The 21940-nt window shown below is 53.3% G+C and overlaps 1 protein-coding gene across 1 annotated transcript; it reads right to left on the reverse strand.

Moving 5' to 3' along the window:
• Positions 1-1421: 1421 nt before the first annotated feature.
• On the reverse strand, positions 1422-17419 carry LOC106732924 (Fc receptor-like protein 5). Its single transcript, XM_075911967.1, has 9 exons — positions 17273-17419; positions 17101-17139; positions 15318-15611; positions 13527-13820; positions 11086-11385; positions 9479-9766; positions 8910-9020; positions 7567-7673; positions 1422-5345 (listed from the first exon to the last, which is right to left on the reverse strand). Exons 1-9 carry the CDS (start codon positions 17301-17303, stop codon positions 5196-5198), a joined length of 1614 nt encoding a protein of 537 aa, XP_075768082.1. The 5' UTR covers positions 17304-17419; the 3' UTR covers positions 1422-5195.
• Positions 17420-21940: the final 4521 nt, after the last annotated feature.

Here is a 21940-nt window from a genome sequence, read left to right on the forward strand (position 1 = left end):
GAACTCTCCCCTCCAGCCTCTACATTTCTACTGTGTATTTAACCGTTACTTCACCAGCAGCCCTTGTACGGCATGTGGCAAACCCACATCACGGTTGTCAGCATAGTTCACTAACCAGCAACCTGTGAGATGTCACAGAAAAATTGGTGAACGCCCTGATCATGAGTATCACTGTGTGGTGTATGCACAGGTCACATGAAAAGAATTCACCTCTGACTGCAGGAAATGCGCAATGCAGGCTGTTGCTAAACCCACTCAAAGGAGTGGGGATTCCTGTGCCTGCCGGGATCACACTAACCGGCAGATCAGGAACATAGCCTGGCTGGTGTGACACTGGCAGGTCGCATGCCATCCTTGCGCAGGGATTAGCCAAGAGCTGAGGACATCAGAGCTGCCCAGGTCACCTGGGTGTTCATTTTGCTGAATACTGGCTCGCCAGAATGTCTGTTGTGTTTAGCATGGGGAAAAGTACTTGTGTGTCGCAACCCTAGCGGGAATGACCACAATGCATGTTATCAGGGGCTATTTATGTGTTTGTGCTGCCCTGTGCACATCACACAATCTGCAGAGAAGCATGAGTAAGTGTGAAAGAAGAATTTGCCACGCCAGGGGCTATTTCCTGCCCAGCTAAACCCCTTGACATCAGACAAACGGTTGTGGAACCTCAGAGCACAGAATACTTGGCTGTTGGCTCCCCAGATCTCTGGACCGGAGACTTTCAGGTCAACTGGTCCTGTCCTGCCGATCTCTGGGGCCAGGGAGTAAAAATCCCTGACAAAAGAAACTAGGATTTGGCTGTTTGACCACTGAAGGGCCAGTGACTCTGAAGTGAAGCCAGAAATGTCCAGGGGTATCTTGTGGGTCAATGTATTCTTGTGAGGGTGTTTGTACACTAGAAGGGCATTTGAAATAAGTTGTTTCAGAATAACTTCTAGAATAACTCTTCTGAACTAGCATGTCCACATGACAGGGGAAGCCTCCAAATTAGTCCAAGGTAAGATCCTGTAATGTGGACGTGATACTTCTATTTAGGGCTTGTGAAGCACTGGGGAGAAATGACTTTGACTGGCACCAAGGAGGAGCTATTTGGAACTAGCTGTTTCAAAGCAGGCGTTATTCCTCCTGAAATGAGGGCTTATTCTTCCAGAATCAGACACCTGCTATTTCAAAGTAACAGACTTCCTGTGTGGATGCTCCCCTTGCATTTTTGAAACAATGTGAGTAATTTCAAAATTAGGCTGTAGTATACAAGTGCCCTAACTGAGATCAGTAAAGCTCTGTCACACTCTGGATTTAGATGGTAACTCGCTGGTGAGTATCTCCTTGCTGGCTTTAACCTGCAGAGAACTCTCTTAGGGTATGTCTACACTACAGCACTAATTCGAACTACTTAATTCGAACTAGGTGTTAGTCCTCGTGGAATGAGGTTTACCTAGTTTGAATTAAGCGCTCCGCTAGTTCGAATTAAGTTCGAACTAGTGGCTTGCTAGTGTAGCACCTATCAAAGTTAATTCGAACTAACATCTGTAGTTCGAATTAACTTTGTAGCGTAGACATACCCTTACTTTTCCCCCTAGTTAATACATTGTTATGGAACCCTTATTGAATGGCCAGTAACACACATAGACTCCTGGGTCCTGTGACAGTCTTAAAATGGAGTCACAGACACTCCCCAGCCCATCTCGCCTCCCAGACACACTGGACCTAGTGACAATGGCCACAGACACAAAAAATCACACCCCGTGTACGTTGTTTCCGGGCCAAGACACCAGTTATTTTCCACAGAACAATTGTTACCCTAGAACCTGCACCAAAGACAACACCCGTAGCCAAGGCTGGGAGATGCTTTCTGAAGTATTATTAACTAGGAGAAAGGAATAAGCAAGTTCTCTGCAGGTTAAAGACAGCAAAGAGACACACACCTGTGAGTTACCATCTAAATCGGGAAGAGTAACAGAGCTTTAGACATTTGGAATTAAAAGGGTCTACATAGGCCAACCCACAAGGCAGCCCAAGGAATCTCTGACTTCAATTCAGAGTCTCTGGCCCTTCAGCGTTCCAACAGCCAAAAACCAGTTTCTTTTGTCAGGGATATTTACTCCCTTCTCTCAGAGATCAGGAGGACAGGATCAGTTCACCTGCTCGTCTCCAGTCCGTAGGTCTAGGGAGCCAAGAGCCAAGTGTTTTGTGCCCTGACGTTGCACAATGATTTGTCTGATGTCTAGGGGGTTTAGTGGGCAGGAAATAGCCCCTGCCGTGGAAAACACTTCCTCATGCTGCTCTGCAGATTGTGTGATGTGCACAGGGCAGCGCAAACACATAAATAGCCCCTGATAACAAGTGGTGTGGCCATTCTCAGTGCAGTTGCAACACACAAGCATTTTCTTACATGCTAAACACTATAGACATTCTGGTCAGACAATATTGAGCAAAATGAACACCCAGGTGACCCAGTGAGCTCTGATGTCCTCAGCTCTTGGCAACGGTGGCATGTGGCCTACCAGTGTCACACCAGCCAGTCTGTGTTTCTGATCTCCCGGTTATTGTGATCCAGGAAGGCACAGGAATCCCCATTCCTTTGGGTGGGTTTAGCAATGGCCTGCATTGTGTATTTCCAGCAGGCAGAGGTAAATTCTTTCCACGTGATGTGTGCCTACATCACACAGTGATATTCAGGATCAGGGGGCCACCAGTTTTTCTATGACACCTCGCAGGTTGCCTGTTACTTAACTATTGTGACAAACATAATGTGGATTTTCTCTTTGCCACATGCCGTACAAGGGCTGTTGGTGTAGAAGCAGTTAAATACAAAGTAGAAATGTAGAGGTGGAAGGGAGATGTCAGAGTCACATGACCTGGTCATAGGCCCTTGATTCTTCACTGATTTGTAGCAGGAGCTAGTTCCCATATTCCAGCGAGAGTGTCCCCTTGGAAAATCCGTCAGGCCGGGAGAAGATTCCTGCATGGCCCATTGCATGCATGGCTTTGCCATGAGCTTAAACAGCCCCTTCTCAAGGGGGCGGGCCGGGCTGGATGTGAACTGCCTTGCGGGGTCGCCCTAGGAGCAAACACACCTCAATGCAGACACAGAGTCGGTGCTCACAGCTTTAGATACCAAGCTCTACATGCAGACACACTGCAGAATCCTACTCAGCAAAACCCAGTTGCTCCATTGACACCCTACATGACACACATTGTGTAAGGTGGGTTGCAATGTGGTAAGAGACGTAGCAACACGGGTCTCTCCTGCTGTTGCTTTGCCCCCTCTGCAGCCTCAGCACCGTTTGCTTTCTCCACTGGCTGCTCCCTTTGCCATAAATGCAATAGTGCTGCTATGGCCCTTTGCTTGGCGTCACTTTGTCATGCTGCCTGGAGCGGCTCACGACCGTGGGTCCGGATGTCAGGACAGAGTGTGAAAGGCAGGGCAGACACTGGCCTGAGCTATTGGTGGGTTCTCTAATGAGATTTCCCCAAGCCAGTAACACACATGGACTCCTGGGTCCTCTAACAGCCTCAACATGGAGTCACAGACAGTCCCCTTGGGCTTCCCAGCCCATCTCGCCTGCTGGACACACTGGCACTAGTGACAATGGTTGACACCAAAAGTAACATCTCGTTGTGACGGCGCGTTGGGGGTTCCCCGTCTCCTGCACCCCGAAATGGCACAAACAGACTGCACCAGCCAGTGGAATTGAGGGTGGTTTATTGCTCCTCCAGCACAGCGCAGCACAGATGTAATCTGGTTACAGGAACTGGGGCTAAGAGGCCTCAGTGCCCCCCCTTGAGATAGGGGAGTCCCAGCCCCCTCCCCAGCTCCTTATTCCCTGCCTTCCAGCCAGGAACAACTAACCCTCTTCCAGCCCTGCCCCCCAAGCCAGGGCAGCATTCCACCTTCCTTTGTTCCTCTCCATGGGGGGTGTCTGGCCACTGGTTCAACAAGTTTGGCATTACCTCTGCCTAGTGAGGTTTTCCCTGCTGGGTCTTGCTCCAGACAGCAGGGGTCACCACCTCCCAGCAAGTACCCCCACTACGTCACACTCGTGTAGATTGCTTCCAGGCCAAGACACCAGTTATTTTGCACAGAACGATTGTTACCTGAGAACCTGCACCGAAGGCAACGCCTGTAGCCAGAGTTGGGAGACACTTTCTAAAGTTTTATTAACTAGGAGGTAGGAATAAGCGAGTTCTCTGCAGGTTAATGGCAGCAAACAGACACACACCAGTGAGTTACCTTCTATGGCCAAAGAGTGACAGAGCTTTTCTAATCTGTCAGTTGAAGGGGTAGGCAGACCCACAAGGCAGTCCTGGGGAACTCTGGTTTCAGTTTAGAGTCTCTGGTCCTGCAGAGTTCATACAGGCAAAACCCAGTTTCTTTTGTCAGGGATTTTCACTCCCTCATCCCAGAGTTTGGGAGGACGGGACCAGTTCACATGCAAGTCTCCAGTTCATCGTTCTGGGGAGCCAACAGCCAAGTGTTTTGTGCTCTGACTTTCCACAGTGGTTTGTCTGTTGTTGAGGGGGCTTAGCTGGACAGAAAATCATCCCTGCTGTTGCAAACTCTTCTTTCACACTTACTGATGCCTCTCTGCAGATTGTGTGATGTGCACAGGGCAGAGCAAACTCACAAATATCACCTGATAACATGCGGTGGGGCCATTCTCAGTGCGGTTGCAACACACACACACTTTTTCCCATTCTAAACATGAAACACATTCTTGTGAGTCTAGTACGGATATGGAGCAAAACGAACAGATGACCAGGTCTTGTTTCTATCTGTGAGGTTGCGAGTCCTTAGCTCATCCCTACAACCTGGGAAAGTGCTGGCACCCGGCCTGCCAGTATCGCACCAAACAGCCTGTGTTCCTGATCTGCCGATGAGTGAGATCCAGGCAAGCACAGGAATCCCCACTCCTTTGGATAGGGCTGGCATGTTTAGCAACTGCCTTCACTGCGCATTTCCAGCATGCAGACCTGAAAAACTCTTTCTACATGCACCACACAGTAACTGTCATGGCCAGGAGCTCCCCAGATTTTCTATAACACCTCACAAGACGCTGGCTGGATAACTCTGCTGACAGCAGTGACTTGGGAGTGCTTTTTGCCACATGCTGTACCAGACACACAAAGGGGGAAGGATACAGATCCTGGGCGCAGGGGAAGAGGATGCGTAGGAACACAGAGAGGGCTTCCCCTCCTCATTTAGCTGCCTTGTGGGTGGGTTTGCTCGCCACCTCGCTGTACACCACCTGTGCCTCGTCAGCAGGCCTGGCTCTGATTTTCGACTTTGTTTTCTGAGCGTTCGAGGTGGAGAACTCTATGTGTGCGTAGGCGACTTCCGAGTCCTGCTGAGGGAGGAGAGAGAAGCAGTGAGGAGAGGGTGCATGGACAGGCACGATTTGGAGGAGGGAGTGGAGAACACAGCCATGGCATCAGAGCTAGCAAGGCTGAAGGAGGCTAGGAGTGATGTGAGCTGGAACAGAAGTGGAGACTTTCCCTGAAATGAGCTAGGGGGCAATGCAGGGACATATGAGATGCTCCAGTGAGGCTGGGGAAGTTAAAGGTGGCTGCACATCAGTGGGTGTAACTGGCGCGGCAGCCGCCCTGCAGTAAAAGTGCCTCAGAGAAGCACAAATGGCATTTGAGACAAGAGACAGCCTAGCCCTCCTCTGCACAGTGTGAACAGGAGTGTCGCCCCTCTCCCTCCGGCACTGGAGAGCTCTCTGCTGCAGCTTCCTGCTTAAGTCTGGGCATCGCACTGTTTAGAAAGATGGGGACAAACTGCAAAGAGTCCAGAGGAAAGAAGCCAGGGTCAGAAATGTAAAGATCATGGCCCATGGGGAACAGGTGAACCTGTGGGACATTTCAGCCGGGAGACAAGAAAGCTGAGGGCAGGGCAAATACCATCTGTGTCGGCGCGTTTGGGGTCCCCAGTCTCCTGCACCCCGAAATGGCACAAACAGACTGCACTGGAATAGAGGAAGTTTATTTCCTCTCCAGGATACAGCACAGCACAGATGTAATCTGGTCACAGAGCTGGGCTAGGATGCCTCAGGCCCCCTTGAGATGGGGGGAGACTGGGCCCCTAAACTCCAGCCCCTCTCCTTAGGCTGTCTCCTCCATGCTCCCAGACAGCAACTAACCCACACTCTTCCAGCCCTGCCCCCCAGCCAGGGCAGCATCCACCTTCCTTTGTCCCTCTCCATGGGGGGTGTCTGGCCACTGGTTTGCATAGTGACTCATCCTGTTTTGCTGGGTCGTGGTACCCACGGCAGCCAGTGGGGGTTACCCCAGAGCCAGCAGCATAGAAACCAGCCAGGTACCCCCACTACATCACACCATCTTGGACAAGCTCACAAACAGGAGAGTGACCGGTTGCTCTGAGTGTCCAGTGATTGCAGGACTTGACAGAGAGGAGTTAGTCTGGGCCAAGACAGGGTTAGATAAGGGTATGTCTACACTAGTTCAAACTAGGGGTGGCTAATGTAGTCATTTAAACTTGCAAAGGAAGCACAGGATTAAAATATCCCGAGCTTTATTCACGGGTGTGTCTAGACTACAGGGTTTTGTCGACAGAAGTGGACTTTTGTCGACCAAACTAGACCTGCGTCCACACTGCCTTTGAGTTATGTCGACATAACGTCGACAAAACTCAGCAGTTTTGTCGACGTATGTAAACCTCATTCTAGGAGGAATAACGCCTTTTATCGACAGAGTTCTGTCGATAGAAGGCATTATTGCATCTACACTGTCCTTTGCGTCCACACTGTTATGTCGACAAAGCAGCTTGCTTTGTCGACAGCACTGGCTGCAGTCTAGACGCTCTTTGTCGACAGAAGCTTTGTCGACAGTATCTGTCGACAAAACTTCTGTCGACGAAACCCTGAAGTCTAGACATACCCAACATGTCCCAGGCGCTGCCATTTTTAAATGCCTGGTAGTTCAAACTCCCTGTCCACGGCTACACGTGGCACAGGCTAGGTAGTTCCAATTAAAGCTCCTAATTCAAACTACCGTTACTCCTCATTGCAGGAGAAATAATGGGAGTTCGAATTAAGATCTTTAATTTGAACTACCTACTCCATGCCGCGTGTAGCCACGGGCATAGAGTTCAGCCTAAGGGGGATTTAAAAATGGCGGCTCCTGGGAACATGCACATGACGTCCGGGATATTTAAAACCCGGGCTTCATTTGCAACTCCGCTTGCCCTAATTACCCTACCTAGCTTGAACTAAAGAGCTAATGTAGATGTACCTTAAGATACTAAGGAATCAGTTGTTAGCTAAGGATACTGCTCCAGAACAGGTGACCTAGGAGAACATCCATCATTGGAGATTTTAGAGGGGAGTTGGACAAACATTGGGATGGTCCAGGTTTAAGGGATCCTGGCTCAACAGAGAGGCCAGACTAAACCATTTCTTCCAGCTCTACATTGTGGAAACGGGTGACCAGGTCTCAGCCCTTCCCCCTGCCTGAACATACTTCATGCAGCTTCCCTTTATGGCTGTCCTCTGGCTGCCCCACCTCCGTCTCATCTCAAGATTCATCCCAGGAACCCATTCATGTTACCTGCTCTGCTCCAGCTCTCCGGGCTTTTGGTTTCTTCTTCTTGGGATCCATGTCCCTGGTGTGTTCTGTGGGTTCAGATCCCTCTGGGCCTGCCGCAGGCGTCACAACTAAAACAGACCCAGAGAAAAGGGGGACTGATGTGGGGTGTCTCATGAGGGTGGCCAGAAAGCAGCTGACGGCAAAGGGCGTGCATTGGGATGGATTAAGTGGTTTTTTTTTTCAATACAGGATGCTTATAAAAGCTCGCTGAAGTTGGTAAATATTAGGAGCTACCAATATTGAGAGGCAGTATTTGCCACAACTGATGCATTCACTAATCAGTGTCGCTACACAACAACGAGGGATGTATTGATTGATGTCCAAGTCATTTATCGCTAACTGTGGTCATGGATAGTCCCAGTGGTGAGAAACTGGGCAGAAGGGTCATTGAAATTGGAATCATATGAATAAAAAAATGTTTCCTTTGCGTTACACCTGCATGTGAGGGGTGAATTCTGGGGCGTGTCCTGGAGGAGAGGAAAGCTGCGGACACATCCTCAGTCTCAGAGGGCTTGGACGTTTCCTGTTCTCTCTAGACACTGCTGTGAACAGGACAGGTCGGCCGTCTCAAATCAAACTGCCGCGGAGTTGGTTCTGTGACACCACGTGGGATGAAAGCCAAACACGTACCGATCTCTGGAAACACCGATTTTCACAGCTCTGCCCTCTTTCTGCACCCTGTCTTCCCATTGAGAGGCACCGTCTTTTAGCGCAGATACCCTGTACCCGAATATACCCCGCGGTTTTTGCAGTTTGAGTAAAAAAACCGTGTATACCCTGCTCACAAGTATAACCCGCAGGGTATACAAGACTTTTTTTCAAACCGTGTGGGGGAGGGAGGGCTTCTACGGGTCGGGTGGGGGAATTAGACACCCTCTGGACGGAGAAGCACTCACCTGCCTGGTTCCTGCGCAGCCACACAACTTCCGGGCGGGGGAATGAGAGCGCTCACCCCGCCCCTTCCTGCGGCTGCGCAGTGTCTAGCCTCCGGGCGGGGCAGTGCTCATCTCCCGGTTCCTGCGCAGAGGCAGGAAGGGACAGGGGGAGCACTCCTGCGCAGGAAGCGGGAGATGAGCGCTCCCCCGCCCGGAGGCCAGGTGAGTAAAAAATTTGTGTATACCCCGCACCCGAGTCTATCCCGCAGGGGGATGCAGGGTTTGTAAAAACGAATATAACCTAAAATATGGTAAATCCCTCATTGGCCAGGGATCCCCGGGGGCTGGTTCCCAGGCCCACGCCGTGGCTTCACTGCACCAATGTTTCTGGCTACGCCATGTTGAAAGAGCAGATGGAAGATCACGAACCTCTTTTCTTCTTCCAGCCCCACCACAGTAGGGCAGCCAGGAGTACGAGCAGAAACAGGACACCGCCGACGACTGGCAGCAGGATAACGGAGAGAGGGAGTGCATCTGTGGCTGATGGAGGAAAGAGAGAAGGGGGGGTGAGAACAGCCAGATGCCCCAGGACAAGGTCTGGGCCCCACAGAGGAACCCGGCGATGCAACAGATTTGTTCAGACAGTCCTTTGCTGAGCTCTCTGTGACGTGTGTTTGTCCCTGCCTGCTCCTTGCTCCAAAGCGGGGACAGGAGACCCAGTGGTTATGGGGCTGGCCTGGGGCGCTGGCCATGGGGGTTTGATTCTCTGCTCTGCTGCAACCGCCGTGGGACTTGCTCCGTCCTTGCTTCCAATCCCTATCTCTGCAAAGGTCCCTCAGGAGCTCCAATTGATAATGCCACAACGGGGAGGTCAGACACTTTGATTTCTGTACCTCTCACCTCATCCCACCTCCCTTTCCCAGGAGAGCTCAGTAGGACCGTTCTCCTCCAACGGGAGCCACCCAGAAAGCTGAAGGAAGGAGCTAGGGACTTCTCACCTGTCCTGGGGTTACTCATGGAGATGTTCACAGACTGGCTCCTGGGGGACGGGACCCACTTCCCGCTCACGTTCTTCTCGTACCCACAGGTCAAGTTGCCCATGTTGTTGGGACCAGCCCTGAGGACGCGGGTCACAGAGACATTCACGACCTCAAGTCCGTCATTGTAGAAGTGAAACCTCCGCTTGCTGGTGTTCCCAGGGGCCGTGCAAGTGAGGAGCAGGGGGGGACCTTTGCTCACAGGTCCGGACGGGGGATCCCCACTTGGTGCCGGCTTGGAAGAGGAACCTGTGGGGAGCAGGAAAGGGGAGGGGTCAGCGTGGGACAAAGCGGAATTCAATGTACTCAGAGCAGACGCGCGCTCTGTCTCCAGAGCCTCCTGCTTCACTTCAGGATCCCGAGGGTGTCCGCACAGAAATGAGGGAGAGCTGGGCTGGGGGGGCTCCCCTTGGATACACTGGGGGCTGGGTTGGGAGGCCAGAAGCTGCCATAGACACCAGGCCATGAATCATCTCCTGCTGCCCTCCATTGCTAATGTCCCCACCCCTCACATGCATGGACCCTTCTGCAGACAGAGATCTCAGGGTGTGCGGGGACTCGCTGGGAGTGGGGGGCTCTGCTGGAATTCTCCCCTCCCTGGGGGGTAGCGGGGCGAGGTGGCCATGTTGGATGCCCTTGTCTGTGTCCAGGCTGATGGAGACGGACACAGACATGGGCATCAGTTCGTTCTATGCATGGATCCTCTGGCTGGGTGGGGATCGTGGCACAGGGAGGGGCCGGGCCCAGAGCCCCTGGCTGGGTGGGGATCATGGCACAGGGAGGGGCCGGGCCCAGAGCCCCTGTCTCTCTGATGCTCCAGGGGTGAGTGAAGCTGCCCTGAATGAGCCCCCAGCGGGGATGCTCCAGGTGCCGCCATGTTGGATCCTGCAGCTCTGTGACCCAGGACAGCCCAGTGAGTGGGGAACAGGCTCTGCAGGGAGGTATCCAAGGGGCTCAGGGACCAGGGGGAGGGACGGAGGTTCTGGGGGGGGAGGGTCTGGAAAACAGGGGCAGCATGAGATACAGAGGAAAGGGTACCCGGCCAGGGCTCTACAGGCCCTGGGGGGAGGGAGGGGCTGATGTTACCAGGCCAAACACATCTTGAGGAGGTCTCTGTGGGACACGCCCTGCACCTCGCTGAGCCCCAGCCCTGCCCTGGGCCCATGTTACCCCACAGAGAGGAGAAGGCCTCTCTGTGCAGGATCCCCTGGCTGGGCTGGGCTGCCCAGAGCATGTGGAGCTCCCACACTGGCTGGGGGGGCACGGCCCCATGTGGTCATGCTGAGGCCGAGAGGTCCCGGGATGGATTCTGCTGCCAGTGTTACACAGAGCGAGAGTGGGGGATCCTGCCTCTCCCTTGGCACCAGGCACCACACTAGAGACCATAAAACAGCTCTGATGCCCCCTCCAACCTCAGAAGAGCCCCCAGGCATGATGCTGCCCAGACAGGGGTAGAAACTGCCCCCGATGGGGCCTGGTGTGGTGCTGAGGGACCAAGCGGCACCTCCCCATGGCTGGAGGAGAGACCCCACCCAGGCGAGCAGACCCCAGCAGACAGAGGGGCTCACCCGTCACTGCTATGGAGACGGGCCGGCTCCTCTCCGATTTGATCACTCGCCCTGACTCTACTCTCCAGCACCCACAGGTGTAGGTGCTGGTTTGCGGCGGCGCCGACAGCCGAACGGAGGCGGTGGCCTGGTGCGGGCGGAGGCAGAGTTCCTCGGGGAGCAGTGTCTGGCCGTCCTTGTAGAAGCGGATCATGGAGTCGTTGGGCGCCCCCGCGGCTGAGCACATCAGGGTGATCGATTCTCCAGCAACGTAGCCCATCTGCTGCGGGGACACGCTGAACTGAGGAGTCTGGAGCGGGGCTGGGAAGGATAAGGGGAGAGGATGAAGAGATGGTTTTATCTTGGGAGGCAGGTGGCAGAGATGAGACTCAATGACCCGATGTGCTCTGGGGAGTGTCTCAACCCGTCTGGGACCTGCCCCATGGACTCCAATGGAACAGCCACTTATCCCATTGGTCTGGCTGGGCCAACAGAGGCGTCTCTAGATCTAGCTGAGTCTCACCCCCTGGGATCTCACTCACTCATGGGAAAGACCCTGAAACCAGCCCACAGGTCCCTTGGGGTTTGTCTGTTTCCTTGTAACAACCTCTCAGGTACTTGAGATCTGCTCTGATGTCTCCTCTTTCCCAGCAAAACAAGCCCAGTTCTGCCAGTCTCCCCAGGGCAAGTTCTCCAGACCTGCCGTCGTTGTGTTGCTTTTCTCTGGCTCCAACTTGAGGACTAATCCACAGGAGTGGAGCAGAAGAATCATTTCTCCTCTCACAACACTTCCCTTGTTCCAGCGTCACCCTGCTGACTCCTATTTCGCTTGTGGTCCTGACCCCTAGATTCCTTTCTGCAGGATTTCTTCCTAGACAGTTGCTTTCCAGTCTGTGTGTAAGAGACGGATTGGTCCTTCCGAAGTGCAGCACTTTGCATTTGTCTTTATTGAACTTCATCTGGTTGACCTCAGACCATTTTCTGCAGTTTGTCTAGATCAGTTTGAATTATGTCCCTATCCTCTAAAGCACTTGACACACCTCCCTGCTCAGTATCCTCTGCAATCTTTATATTTGTGTTCACCAGGCTATGATCGAATCAGTGATGATTATGTTGAACACAACCAGACCTAGAACTAATCCCTGTGGAATCTTACAGTCCACCTGTGGAACTCCTTGCCAGAGGATGTTGTGAAGGCTAGAACTTTAACAGGGTTCAAAAAAGAACTAGATCAAATCATGGAGGTTGGGTTCACCAATACTTATTAGCCAGGATGGGTAGGGAGGGTGTCCCCAGCCTCTGTCTGTCAGAGGATGGAGATGGATGGGAGGAGAGAGATGGCTTGATCATTCCCTGTTTGGTTGTCTCCCTCTGGGGCACCTGGTATTGGCCACTGTCAGCAGACAGGGTACTGGGCTGGATGGACCTTTGATCTGACCCAGTTTGGCCATTCTTATGCTCTAATTTACTTGCTTGGCCTGCCCAGCACAGCTGGGAGCCACTGACAGCTGCTCTCTGGGGAGGATTCTCCAGTCCGCTGTGCACTCACATTCAACCGGTGTCGGTGAATCACTTGGCGGGGGTGGGACAGATCTCCCCAGCTCAGATTCATCTCATGAGTAGGAGCTGGTGGAGACTTGTCCATGGAAACACCCTGCACCGCACTGAACCCCACCCTGCCCGGGGCCCACATTACCCCACAAAGTCAGGGCCTGTGTGGGGTCTTCCGGCTGGACTGGGCTGTGCAGGGCGCAGCAGGGGGAGGGATGGTGGAGGGTAGGGGGTCTCTGTCCCAGAAGTGAGCACCAGCCAGGCACCCCATGTGCACTGGGCACCTCTGCAGAGACTGCCCACAGCAGCAGTGTCACCCACAGAGCTCCCATCCCGGCAGCTCCACCCCCTCCGGTGCACACGGGCTGTCGGGGGCCTCCACGTATTGGTGCTGGCAGGGGCTGGGGAGGATGTGAGAAACTGACCAATTCCTTGGCCATAATCACAACTGAAGCTGCAGGGCCGAGGGCTTGCGATTGGTTCCTGGCAGCTGGGATGTCAGGGCTGGGAGCTTCCCCCACAACAGTGCCCAGGGCTGGGAGCTTCCCCCACAACAGTGCCTAGGGCTGCAACCTTCCCTCCCAGCTGTCTCTCCCTGATGCTGGAGAGCTGAGCCCCACCCCGATGTGTCTGACACCAGGGCCTGCTATCGACCAGACAGGGGGACAGGATGCAATTTCTTACATGAAATACCCCCCAGGTTTGTAACGTTCCTACAGGCTGGGACCCCACAGCCTCACAGCAGCACTGATGCCCCGTCCCATCCCACTGTGGGAGCCAGAACTGGGGGGTGAATCTGACCTGGTGAGTGTTCCTGTCACTAGCTCAGTGACTGGCTGCTTCTCACCCCCTGCACGGAGCAGACCCCTGGCCCTGGGTCCAGTAAACAGCATACGGCTGGGGGGACTCACCTGTCACTGCTATGGGGATGTTTTGGCTCCTCTCCGATACGAACTCTCTCCCATTCACACTGCGCCCGTATTCACAGCTGTACACGCCTGCGTTCGACATGGCCACACTCGACAGCTGGATGGAGGCCGTAGAGCCATTGCGGTTTGATGGAATTTCCTGGGATTGGTTTTTCTCTCCATCCCTGTAGAACTGGATCCCAGACAGATTGGGCACCCCAGCAGCTGAGCACGTCAGGGTCACGGCTTCCCCAGTGATGTAGACAGGCTGCGGTGGGGACACGGTGAGCTGAGGGGCTGAAAGAAACAAAGGAGTAGGGGGAGGGGATGGTTCCTATGTGGGTGGCTGGTGACCCGAGGCAGAGTTGGAGCCAGGGGAGGGTAGAGCAGGGAGGGATCCTGGGCACAGACCCCAGCCAGCCCCAGCTCTGTGCCCAGGAGCCACGTCCCCACCGGGCCAGGCAACCCCTGAGCAGCAGAGATCTCCCTGCTGGGAACCCAGTGGGACCAGCCTCCCCTGCTGGGTACTGGGGGGCAGCTCCTGTCCAGGGCAGTTCAGCCTACAGGGGATGGGGGTGGCTTGTGTGGCTGAGATTGGGGATGTCAGGGAGCTGCCCCAAACAGGCACAGACCGGGTTGGCCTGCAATAAAGGGCAGTGCTAGTGACATGCCTCAGAGACCTGGGTGTCCCCGGGTAGCATAGAATCACTAGGGTATGTCTACACTACCCCCCTAGTTCGAACTAGGGGGGTAATGTATGCATACCGAACTTGCTAAAGAAGCCCGGGATTTGAATTTCCCGGGCTTCATTAGCATAAAGCCGGCGCCGCCATTTTTAAAAGCCGGCTAGTGCGAACCCCGTGCCGCGCGGCTACATGCGGCACGGACTAGATAGTTCAGATTAGGCTTCCTAATCCGAACTATCTGTGCACCTCGTTCCACCCTTCAGGGAGTTACAGGCTGCTCTCAAATCCCTCCGCTGGCCCCTCTCCAATGCATCCACATCCTTTCTGTAGTGGGGGGCCCAGAACTGGACACAACACTCCACATGTGGCCTCCCCAGAGCCGAATAAAGGGGAATAATCACTTCTCTAGATCTATTGGCAATGTCCCTCCTAATGCACCTTAATATGCTATTTGCCTTCTTGGCTACAAGGGCACCCTGATGACTCATCTCCAGTTTATTCATCCACTATAATCCCCAGGGCCTTTTCTGCTGAACTGCTGCTCAGTCAGTCAGGATCTCGGGAAAGACTTGAGCAGTGTGGGGCAGATGGTTTCCAGTTAAATTAATCTCTGTTATTGAAGGATGGAGACTTCTCTGAGGGATACACCCAGTGCCCTGAACCTCACTGATCCCCACCCTGCCCTGAGCCCATGTTACCCAGCTGGGAGCAAGGCCTCTCTGTGTGAGATTTTCTGGTGGGACTAGGCTGCCCAGGGCACAGCGGGGGGAAGGGCAGGTGGTCCCCGACTCAGCTGTGAGCATCAACCAGTTACTCCACTGTGGCTGGGAACCCTGCTAGAGACCAAATCTCTGCCAGGATAGAGCTGGGTGTTATTATGGTGCCTTCACCCTGAACGCTGAGCACCGACAGTATTCATCCAGGACCATGGTGCTGTGAGCTTCCCCACAGCAGTGCCCTGCCAATGCCCCGGTGGGACCTGCCGAGGCATCACTGAGTGTGTGAGATGCTGGGAATGGCTGGACCAAGGACAGGGGTGGAGCTGTGGTATCGGGGGGGCTTTGGATTCCCAGGGACTTGCCCGTCCAAGAGCAGGAAAAGGGCTCACCTGCTATGGAGATGGGGACGGAGCTGCTGTTCTTAGAGATTTGTTGATTGGATCCCTGTGTCGAGTATGCACAGGTGTAGGTCCCAGCTCTTCCCTTCTCAGCTGTGAACTCCAGCACGGAACTTGGACCGGACTGTAAGACAGTGCTGGGGCCCTGGGGCCTTTTTCCATAGAAGAGTCTGTATTCTGGAGCCTTCCCTTCTTTAGGATCTGCGCACTGGAGTTTAACCCTCTCCCCTGGGAGATACACTGTGTACGGTCGGTCCGGAGCTAGACTGGGGGCTGATTGGAGTCCTAGGACAGAGGCAGAGGATCAGGGCAGAGGCAGAGGCCAGGCCAGCATGGGGAGAGAGAAGAGACAAGTCACAGACAGACACGGGCACAGACCTGCCCCAGCTCCCTGCCTGGGGGAAACACCCCACGGCTATAACCCATAACCACAGCCAATACCCTAGGTGTGCTGTGCAGAGAGTTGCCTGCCCCGAGGGCCCGGGGAGTTTCCTGCGCTGGGTTTGGCTGAGTGTCCTGCCAGTCCAACAAACAGGGCTGCATTATTTCCCTCTGTTTGGAGGCCCTGGGGGTCCAGAGGGAGAGGACACTCTGAGTGGGTCCACGGCAGACATGGGGTGCTGAAGGCTCAGAGAGGTAGAGGGACCTACGGCTTAACCCCACAGACAGAGGGGGGCCCCGAGAAGGGCCAATGTTCTGAAGGGGGTTCCCCCAGAGACCCTGTGGAGGTGACAGCACAAGTCTTGTGAATGTGTGAAGCTGAGCTCTCGCACTACCAGGGCACGAGGGGCTGGAGGCTGGACGAGGCCCCGCTGCATCTCAAACCCAGCGTGCCCTCGGCTGTAACTGCTGCATGGTTAATAGACACATGGAGTCTACGCGGAGTGAACGACAGTCAATAGATTAGAACAATTCCAGTGATACCTCTCATGGCCCATCTTGCCTACAAATATTTCCTCTGGGGAGCCCAGAGCTGGGGTTGATCCACAACGTCCACAGGCCAGAAATCCAGGAAGAGGGAAGAGCCACCTCTTTCAAGACATGTTGTCTTTTTCTGGTGACCCATCCCAGATGATCGATCACTGTCTGGCGGGTGTATCTCCAGTGGACACACAGTTACAACTGACACACGGCCCATATTCCCATCGTGAGACAGATACGACTTATGCACACAGACCATCAGCTGTCCATCCAACCTGCCCAGCAGTGGCGAGCAGGCACTGAGCAGAAATGAGGAAGCTTGGGCGGATGTGGCGGAGGGAGGGGGGAGTTTTCCACCCATCACGTTTCCGCTGAGGGCTCGGCAGAATCTGCTTTTACTGCCCTGCTGGGCAGGGCTGGGTCTGTGGTCCTAGCCCTGAGCCCTCGGTGGAAGCCCAGAGCTGGGGCAGAGAGACCTCGCCTCACTCCACACACAGACCCACAGCGATGGGCCCTGCCCAGGGACACTCAGTGTCATGGAACTCAGACTCCATGGCCCGTCCAGCCCTCACTCTCTCTGCTGGGGCTGCCCGTGTGGGGCTGGGTAGTGCCCATGGGGATGGGGCAGCTTCTCCCATATAGCCTGGCCTGGTAAATACTAAAGGGATGCTCCAAGCAGGCACCAGGTGGGGTTCTCTTCCTCCCTCATGGATGTCAGAGGATGCTCCTCCCTTCCTGACAATTCCCAGCCCCACGGAGTGAGAGGAGCAGGACCCCAGCCCCCCTGCCAGGACCCCTCTCCCCTCTCCCACCATACCACCAGCATCCCAGGGAGGCCAGGAGACCTCGTTACCTGCGGGGGACACCAACCGGGGGAGACTCTGGAGCAAGGCTGGAAGAGAAGAGCAGAGAGGGGGTGAGGGCTCTGGGGATGCAGAGGGGCAAGTGGGGCAGGGAGGGGGCAGTCTCCAGACTGACAGACAGACAGACAGACACAGAGCTAGGGGCTGAGGCAGGGCACTTACCCAGCAGAGGCAGAAGCAGAGGTAGCTCCATGCCTCAGGCGTGGTCACCACTCAGCTCAGGGGCTGGAGAGACGCTGGTGTGTGGTGCACATCGTGTGCAGAGGGGAACTGCCTATTTCCTTGCCCTGACGGCGCGGGGCGGGGATGAAGCAAGAGCCCCATGTGACTGGCGTGGGGGTGGGCAGGGACTCAGCTGAGGGAAAGGAGCCTCAGAGGAGTGACATTGGCTTGCACCCGCTGCAGAGCTATCGACACCCACTGGGGACCTCGCTCATCCACGTTGCAGACTTGGGAACGGCCCCTGGCCCTGCTGGGCTGCAGGCATCTGTTACGCTAACACCAGAGGCTCTGCTGGGGCAGAGGAGCCCTAGTGCAGACGGGCAGTTACGGGGCTGGGGAGGGTTTGCAGTCCTCAGACCCTGGCACCGTGGGATGGGACTGACCCTGCTCTGGGTAGAGGAGCTGGAGGCTGTTCCAGGCCCTGCTGGTGAAGGGCTGGGGGTGGGGGGTGAGCAGAAGGAGGTAGCTCAGACATGGGAAGACATTGGCTTTGGCAACTCCCAGGAGGCTGACAGCCTGAGAACTTGGGCGCAGATTAACTTAAGTGTAAACTAGAAGGAACTGGAAGTCGGAGGTAAGGGTGAGTCTTGGGTATGCAACATAGAGGCCGTGTCCAGACTCAGGGATTTTTTCGGGAAAAGTAGCCTTTTCCCGAAAAAACTTCCCCTGCGTCCAGACTCAAGCCGCGTTCTTTCGAAATTATTTCGAAAGAACGCGGCTTTTCTTTCGATGGCGGTAAACCTCGTTTCACGAGGAAGAACGCCTTCTTTCGAAAGTTCCTCTTTCGAAAGAAGGCGTTCTTCAATGTAAAGAGGCCGTCTTCGAAAGAGAGCATCCAGACTCGCTGGGTGCTCTCTTTTGAAAAAGCGGATTTCTCTTTCGAAAGATCCGCCTGCAGTCTAGACGCGATCTTTCGAAAGAGGCTCTTTCGAAAGATGCTTTCGAAAGAACCTCTTTCGAAAGAAGCCTGCAGTCTAGACATAGCCAGACTGACCCTGGACCAGGAGATGAGCCCAGCTTCTGGAAGGGTCTCGATGGGTCATGCAGCCATAACTGTGCCATGACAATGGACTGAAGAATATGACAATGGGGTGAAATCATCAATGCACTCACCTATAGGAAAAGTTTCGGAGGGGTCGCCCAGTTAGTCTGTAATAGGAAAAACTTACAAAATGACGAATAGTTTAGTAGCACTTTAAAGACCAACAAAGCTTGTGATACCATCTACATATTTGATTAGTCTTTAGGGTGCTGCTAGACTATTGAACATAAGAACATAAGAACGGCCGTACTGGGTCAGACCAAAGGTCCATCTAGCCCAGTATCCTGTCTGCCGACAGTGGCCAGCACCAGGTGCCCCGGAGGGGATGGACCGAAGACAATGATCAAGTGATTTGTCTCCTGCCATCCCTCTCCAGCCTCTGACAAACAGAGGCCAGGGACACCATTTCTACCCCTGGCTAATAGCCTTTTCTGGACCATGAAATGATCTGGATTTTATTATGCCAATGATTACGAAATTATACCAGTTATGAATGGTGGTGGTTGTTTTAAGTTTGTCCAGTTGCACACTAATGCAGCTACCCCTCTGAAGCTTCAATACCTCTGAAGAAGTGGGCTGTGATCGAAACGCTCCTGATACCACCAACATGTCTTGTTCGTCTTTAAAGTGCTACTAAACTATTTGTTGTTTAAGTGTTGCCTATAGGAAAAGGGCAGCTTGGCATTGGCAAGGGGAGGAAACACAGATAAGAAAGCTGGGCCACTTCAGCACCCCTGGAAGCCCCCTCAAGCAGCCTTCTGTGACTACCCCCCATCACACATGCATTAGACACAGTAACATCAGTGTCCCAGCTTAGAACGGGCGCGTCCCAGGGCAGCAAAGGGAGAGCTGTAGATCTTGGGCCGGGCCAGAATGGTGGCCGCTGGTGAAGATGAGGAAGGTGATGGAGATGAGGAAGGTCAGCGCTGACACCCAGGTTGTTCTGCAAGGCCTGGGTTGAGTCGGGATGTTCCAACGTACTTTCCGTATCACCTCTGTGTTACCTCTGCCTAGCCGAGCCTGTGTGCATTGCTGTAAATACAGAATTTATTTGTAAATAAGAAAAGGTCCCTAGGGTGGGTGCATATCGGGGAACCCAATGATAAATTATTAAAAGAATACATTTACTGGGCCTGACCTTGAGATAAAGACCTTCTGAGGAATCTATAGGAATCTCCAACTAGTCTTTAAAGTGCTACATTGTCCTGCATTTTGCTTCAGCTACAGATTTGGCACCCGAACAGGGACTCTGAGGTGAACCCGGGGTAACTAACCTCCCTACCCGAGAGAGGAAATTCACCTTCCGCAAAATCTAATGCTAAATACAGCCTGAATTTGGTGCCTGTCAGAAACCCTTACTGCAACATGCCGGGGACTTCCTCTTCCGCCCCCCGTCAGCCGTCGTTCCTCTTCTCTGCATCTTGGCTGCTCGTGCACTTCTGTTTTCTTAGAAAGAGGAGGAGGAATCTACCCTGCCCCTCACCCTGGCAGAGAGGAGTTGCACAAACACATCAGAGATCTGTCCCATGGAGTGTGATCAGCCCCCTGGTTTATCAACAACTCCAGTGGCCTGTTTGTACCTCCTGCCACGCTCTGGTCACCACCAGCTTCAGTCCTTACAAGGAACCCCAGCACCTCCCAAGCCAAAATTTTTACCCCCGTCCACCTGCCCTGAAACATTCATCCCTCTCCAAGAGCATCCAGAGAAATAACAATGCTGAAAAGGTGCAGTCTCCAACCGCTCATGTACTAGCGTTATCGGGGTCTTCAACTCAAGCTCACCCTGGGCAGGCTGAGATTAAAACAAACTTAATTGATTAACAGCAGGCCCTGGCTGAAATGCTGCCAAGTGAAAAGGAACCAAGTGAGAGACGGTTACAAGCGAGTCACAGGGAAAATAGGCAGCTGAAAGGCTAAAATGTGTTGACATGTTGTCTGCGCTGAAGGTGGTTTTGCTCTCTGAGAACATTTGGTCCAGCCTGGCCAACTGGCTCCTTGTCAGGATCTTCCATAAGAACGGCTGTACTGGGTCAGACCAAAGGTCCATCTAGCCCAGTAGCCTGTCTGCCGACAGTGGCCAGCACCAGGTGTCCCAGAGGAGGTGGACCGAAGACAACAATCAAGCGATTTGTCTCCTGCCATCTCTCTCCAGCCTCTGACAAACAGAGGCCAAGGACACCATTTTATCCCCTGGCTAATAGCCTTTTATGGACTTAACCTCCAGGAATTTATCTAGCTTCTCTTTCAACTCTGTTATAGTTCTAGCCTTCACAGCCTCCTCTGGCAAGGAGTTCCACTGGTTGACTACACGCTGTGTGAAGAAGAACTTTCACTTATTAGTTTTAAACCTGCTACCCATTAATTTCATTTGGTGTCCTCTAGTCCTTCTATTATGGGAACTAACGAAGAACGTTCCTTTATTCACCCTCTCCACACCACTCATGATTTTATAGACCTCTATCCTATCCCCCCTCAGTCTCCTCTTTTCCAAACTGAAAAGTCCCAGTCACTTTAGCCTCTCTTCATATGGGACCTGTTCTAAACCCCTAATCATTTTAGTTGCCCTTTTCTGAACCCTTTCCAAGGCCAAAATATCTTTTTTGAGGTGAGGAGACCACAGCTGTACACAGTATTCCAGATGTGGACGTACCATAGTTTTATACAGGGGCAGTAAGATATTCTGGGTCTTATTTTCTATCCCTTTCTTAATAATTACGAACATGCTATTTGCCTTTTTGACTGCTGCTGCACACTGTGTGGAAGTTTTCAGAGAACTATCCACGATAACTCCAAGATCTCTTTCCTGATTTGTTGTAGCCAAATTAGCCCCCATTGACGGGTGAAGTGCTGGATCTCTCTGTCATTTCTGGACCTTTTCTGCCACCTTTCTATCATCCAGAAGAGCACGTCTCTCCGTGTGCTTTGGTCCTGCTTCAAGAAGAAGGAGAGTCTGTTGGGAAGGCCATCTCCAACCCCATGTGATAGTTGAATTCTCACCATTCCATGGTGGCTCAATGCCTTGCTGCTCTCACATGGACATTGCAATTGTCTTCGCAATGGTTCTGACTTTGTATTTCATCTGAAGGGTTTGCTCGGAGGTTGCTGATGGACTTCAGAAGAGAGTAGCAGAGGACACAGATACTTCAGCCTCCTCTGTTCCCATGCTTACCCCACTGTGATATTTTTGTCCAGTGCCCTGGGAGTTTTGCAATCAGGCCTCAGAAGGAAGAGCGTGCGCGCATGTTTTTGCATCCGCTGGAGGGTGTGAATATCGGGGTGTTACATTCACACCAAGAATCACACTCTGGGCAGGAGGGTTGTGTAGCTGTGAAACTGCAATAAAGTTGCTCCCGCCTCAGGATTTGGGAAGCTAAAATTAGCTGGAGTAACGGGTAAGCAGGGAGGTGGAGAAATCTGACGATGATACTAAACTGCTCATGACAAAGAAGTCCAAAGCGGACTGTGAAGAGCTTGAAAAAGATCTCACAGATCTAGGTGATTGGGCAACAAAATGGCGGATGAATTTGAATGTTGATGAATGCAACGTAATGTATATCGGAAAACAC

Source organism: Pelodiscus sinensis, chromosome 30 (assembly GCF_049634645.1).
Source record: "Pelodiscus sinensis isolate JC-2024 chromosome 30, ASM4963464v1, whole genome shotgun sequence".
NCBI lineage: Eukaryota > Metazoa > Chordata > Testudines > Trionychidae > Pelodiscus > Pelodiscus sinensis.

Bases quoted from the DNA above. Each gene is read 5' to 3' on its own strand.
- LOC106732924 (XM_075911967.1), bottom strand. From the start codon at position 17,303: ATGGAGCTACCTCTGCTTCTGCCTCTGCTGG. The intron at 15,612-17,100 runs GTAACGAGGTCT...CCTCTGTCCTAG, and splicing joins CCGGTTGGTGTCCCCCGCAG to GACTCCAATCAGCCCCCAGT. The intron at 5,346-7,566 runs GTAACATGAATG...CTCCTCCCTCAG, and splicing joins GGAGAGCTGGAGCAGAGCAG to CAGGACTCGGAAGTCGCCTA.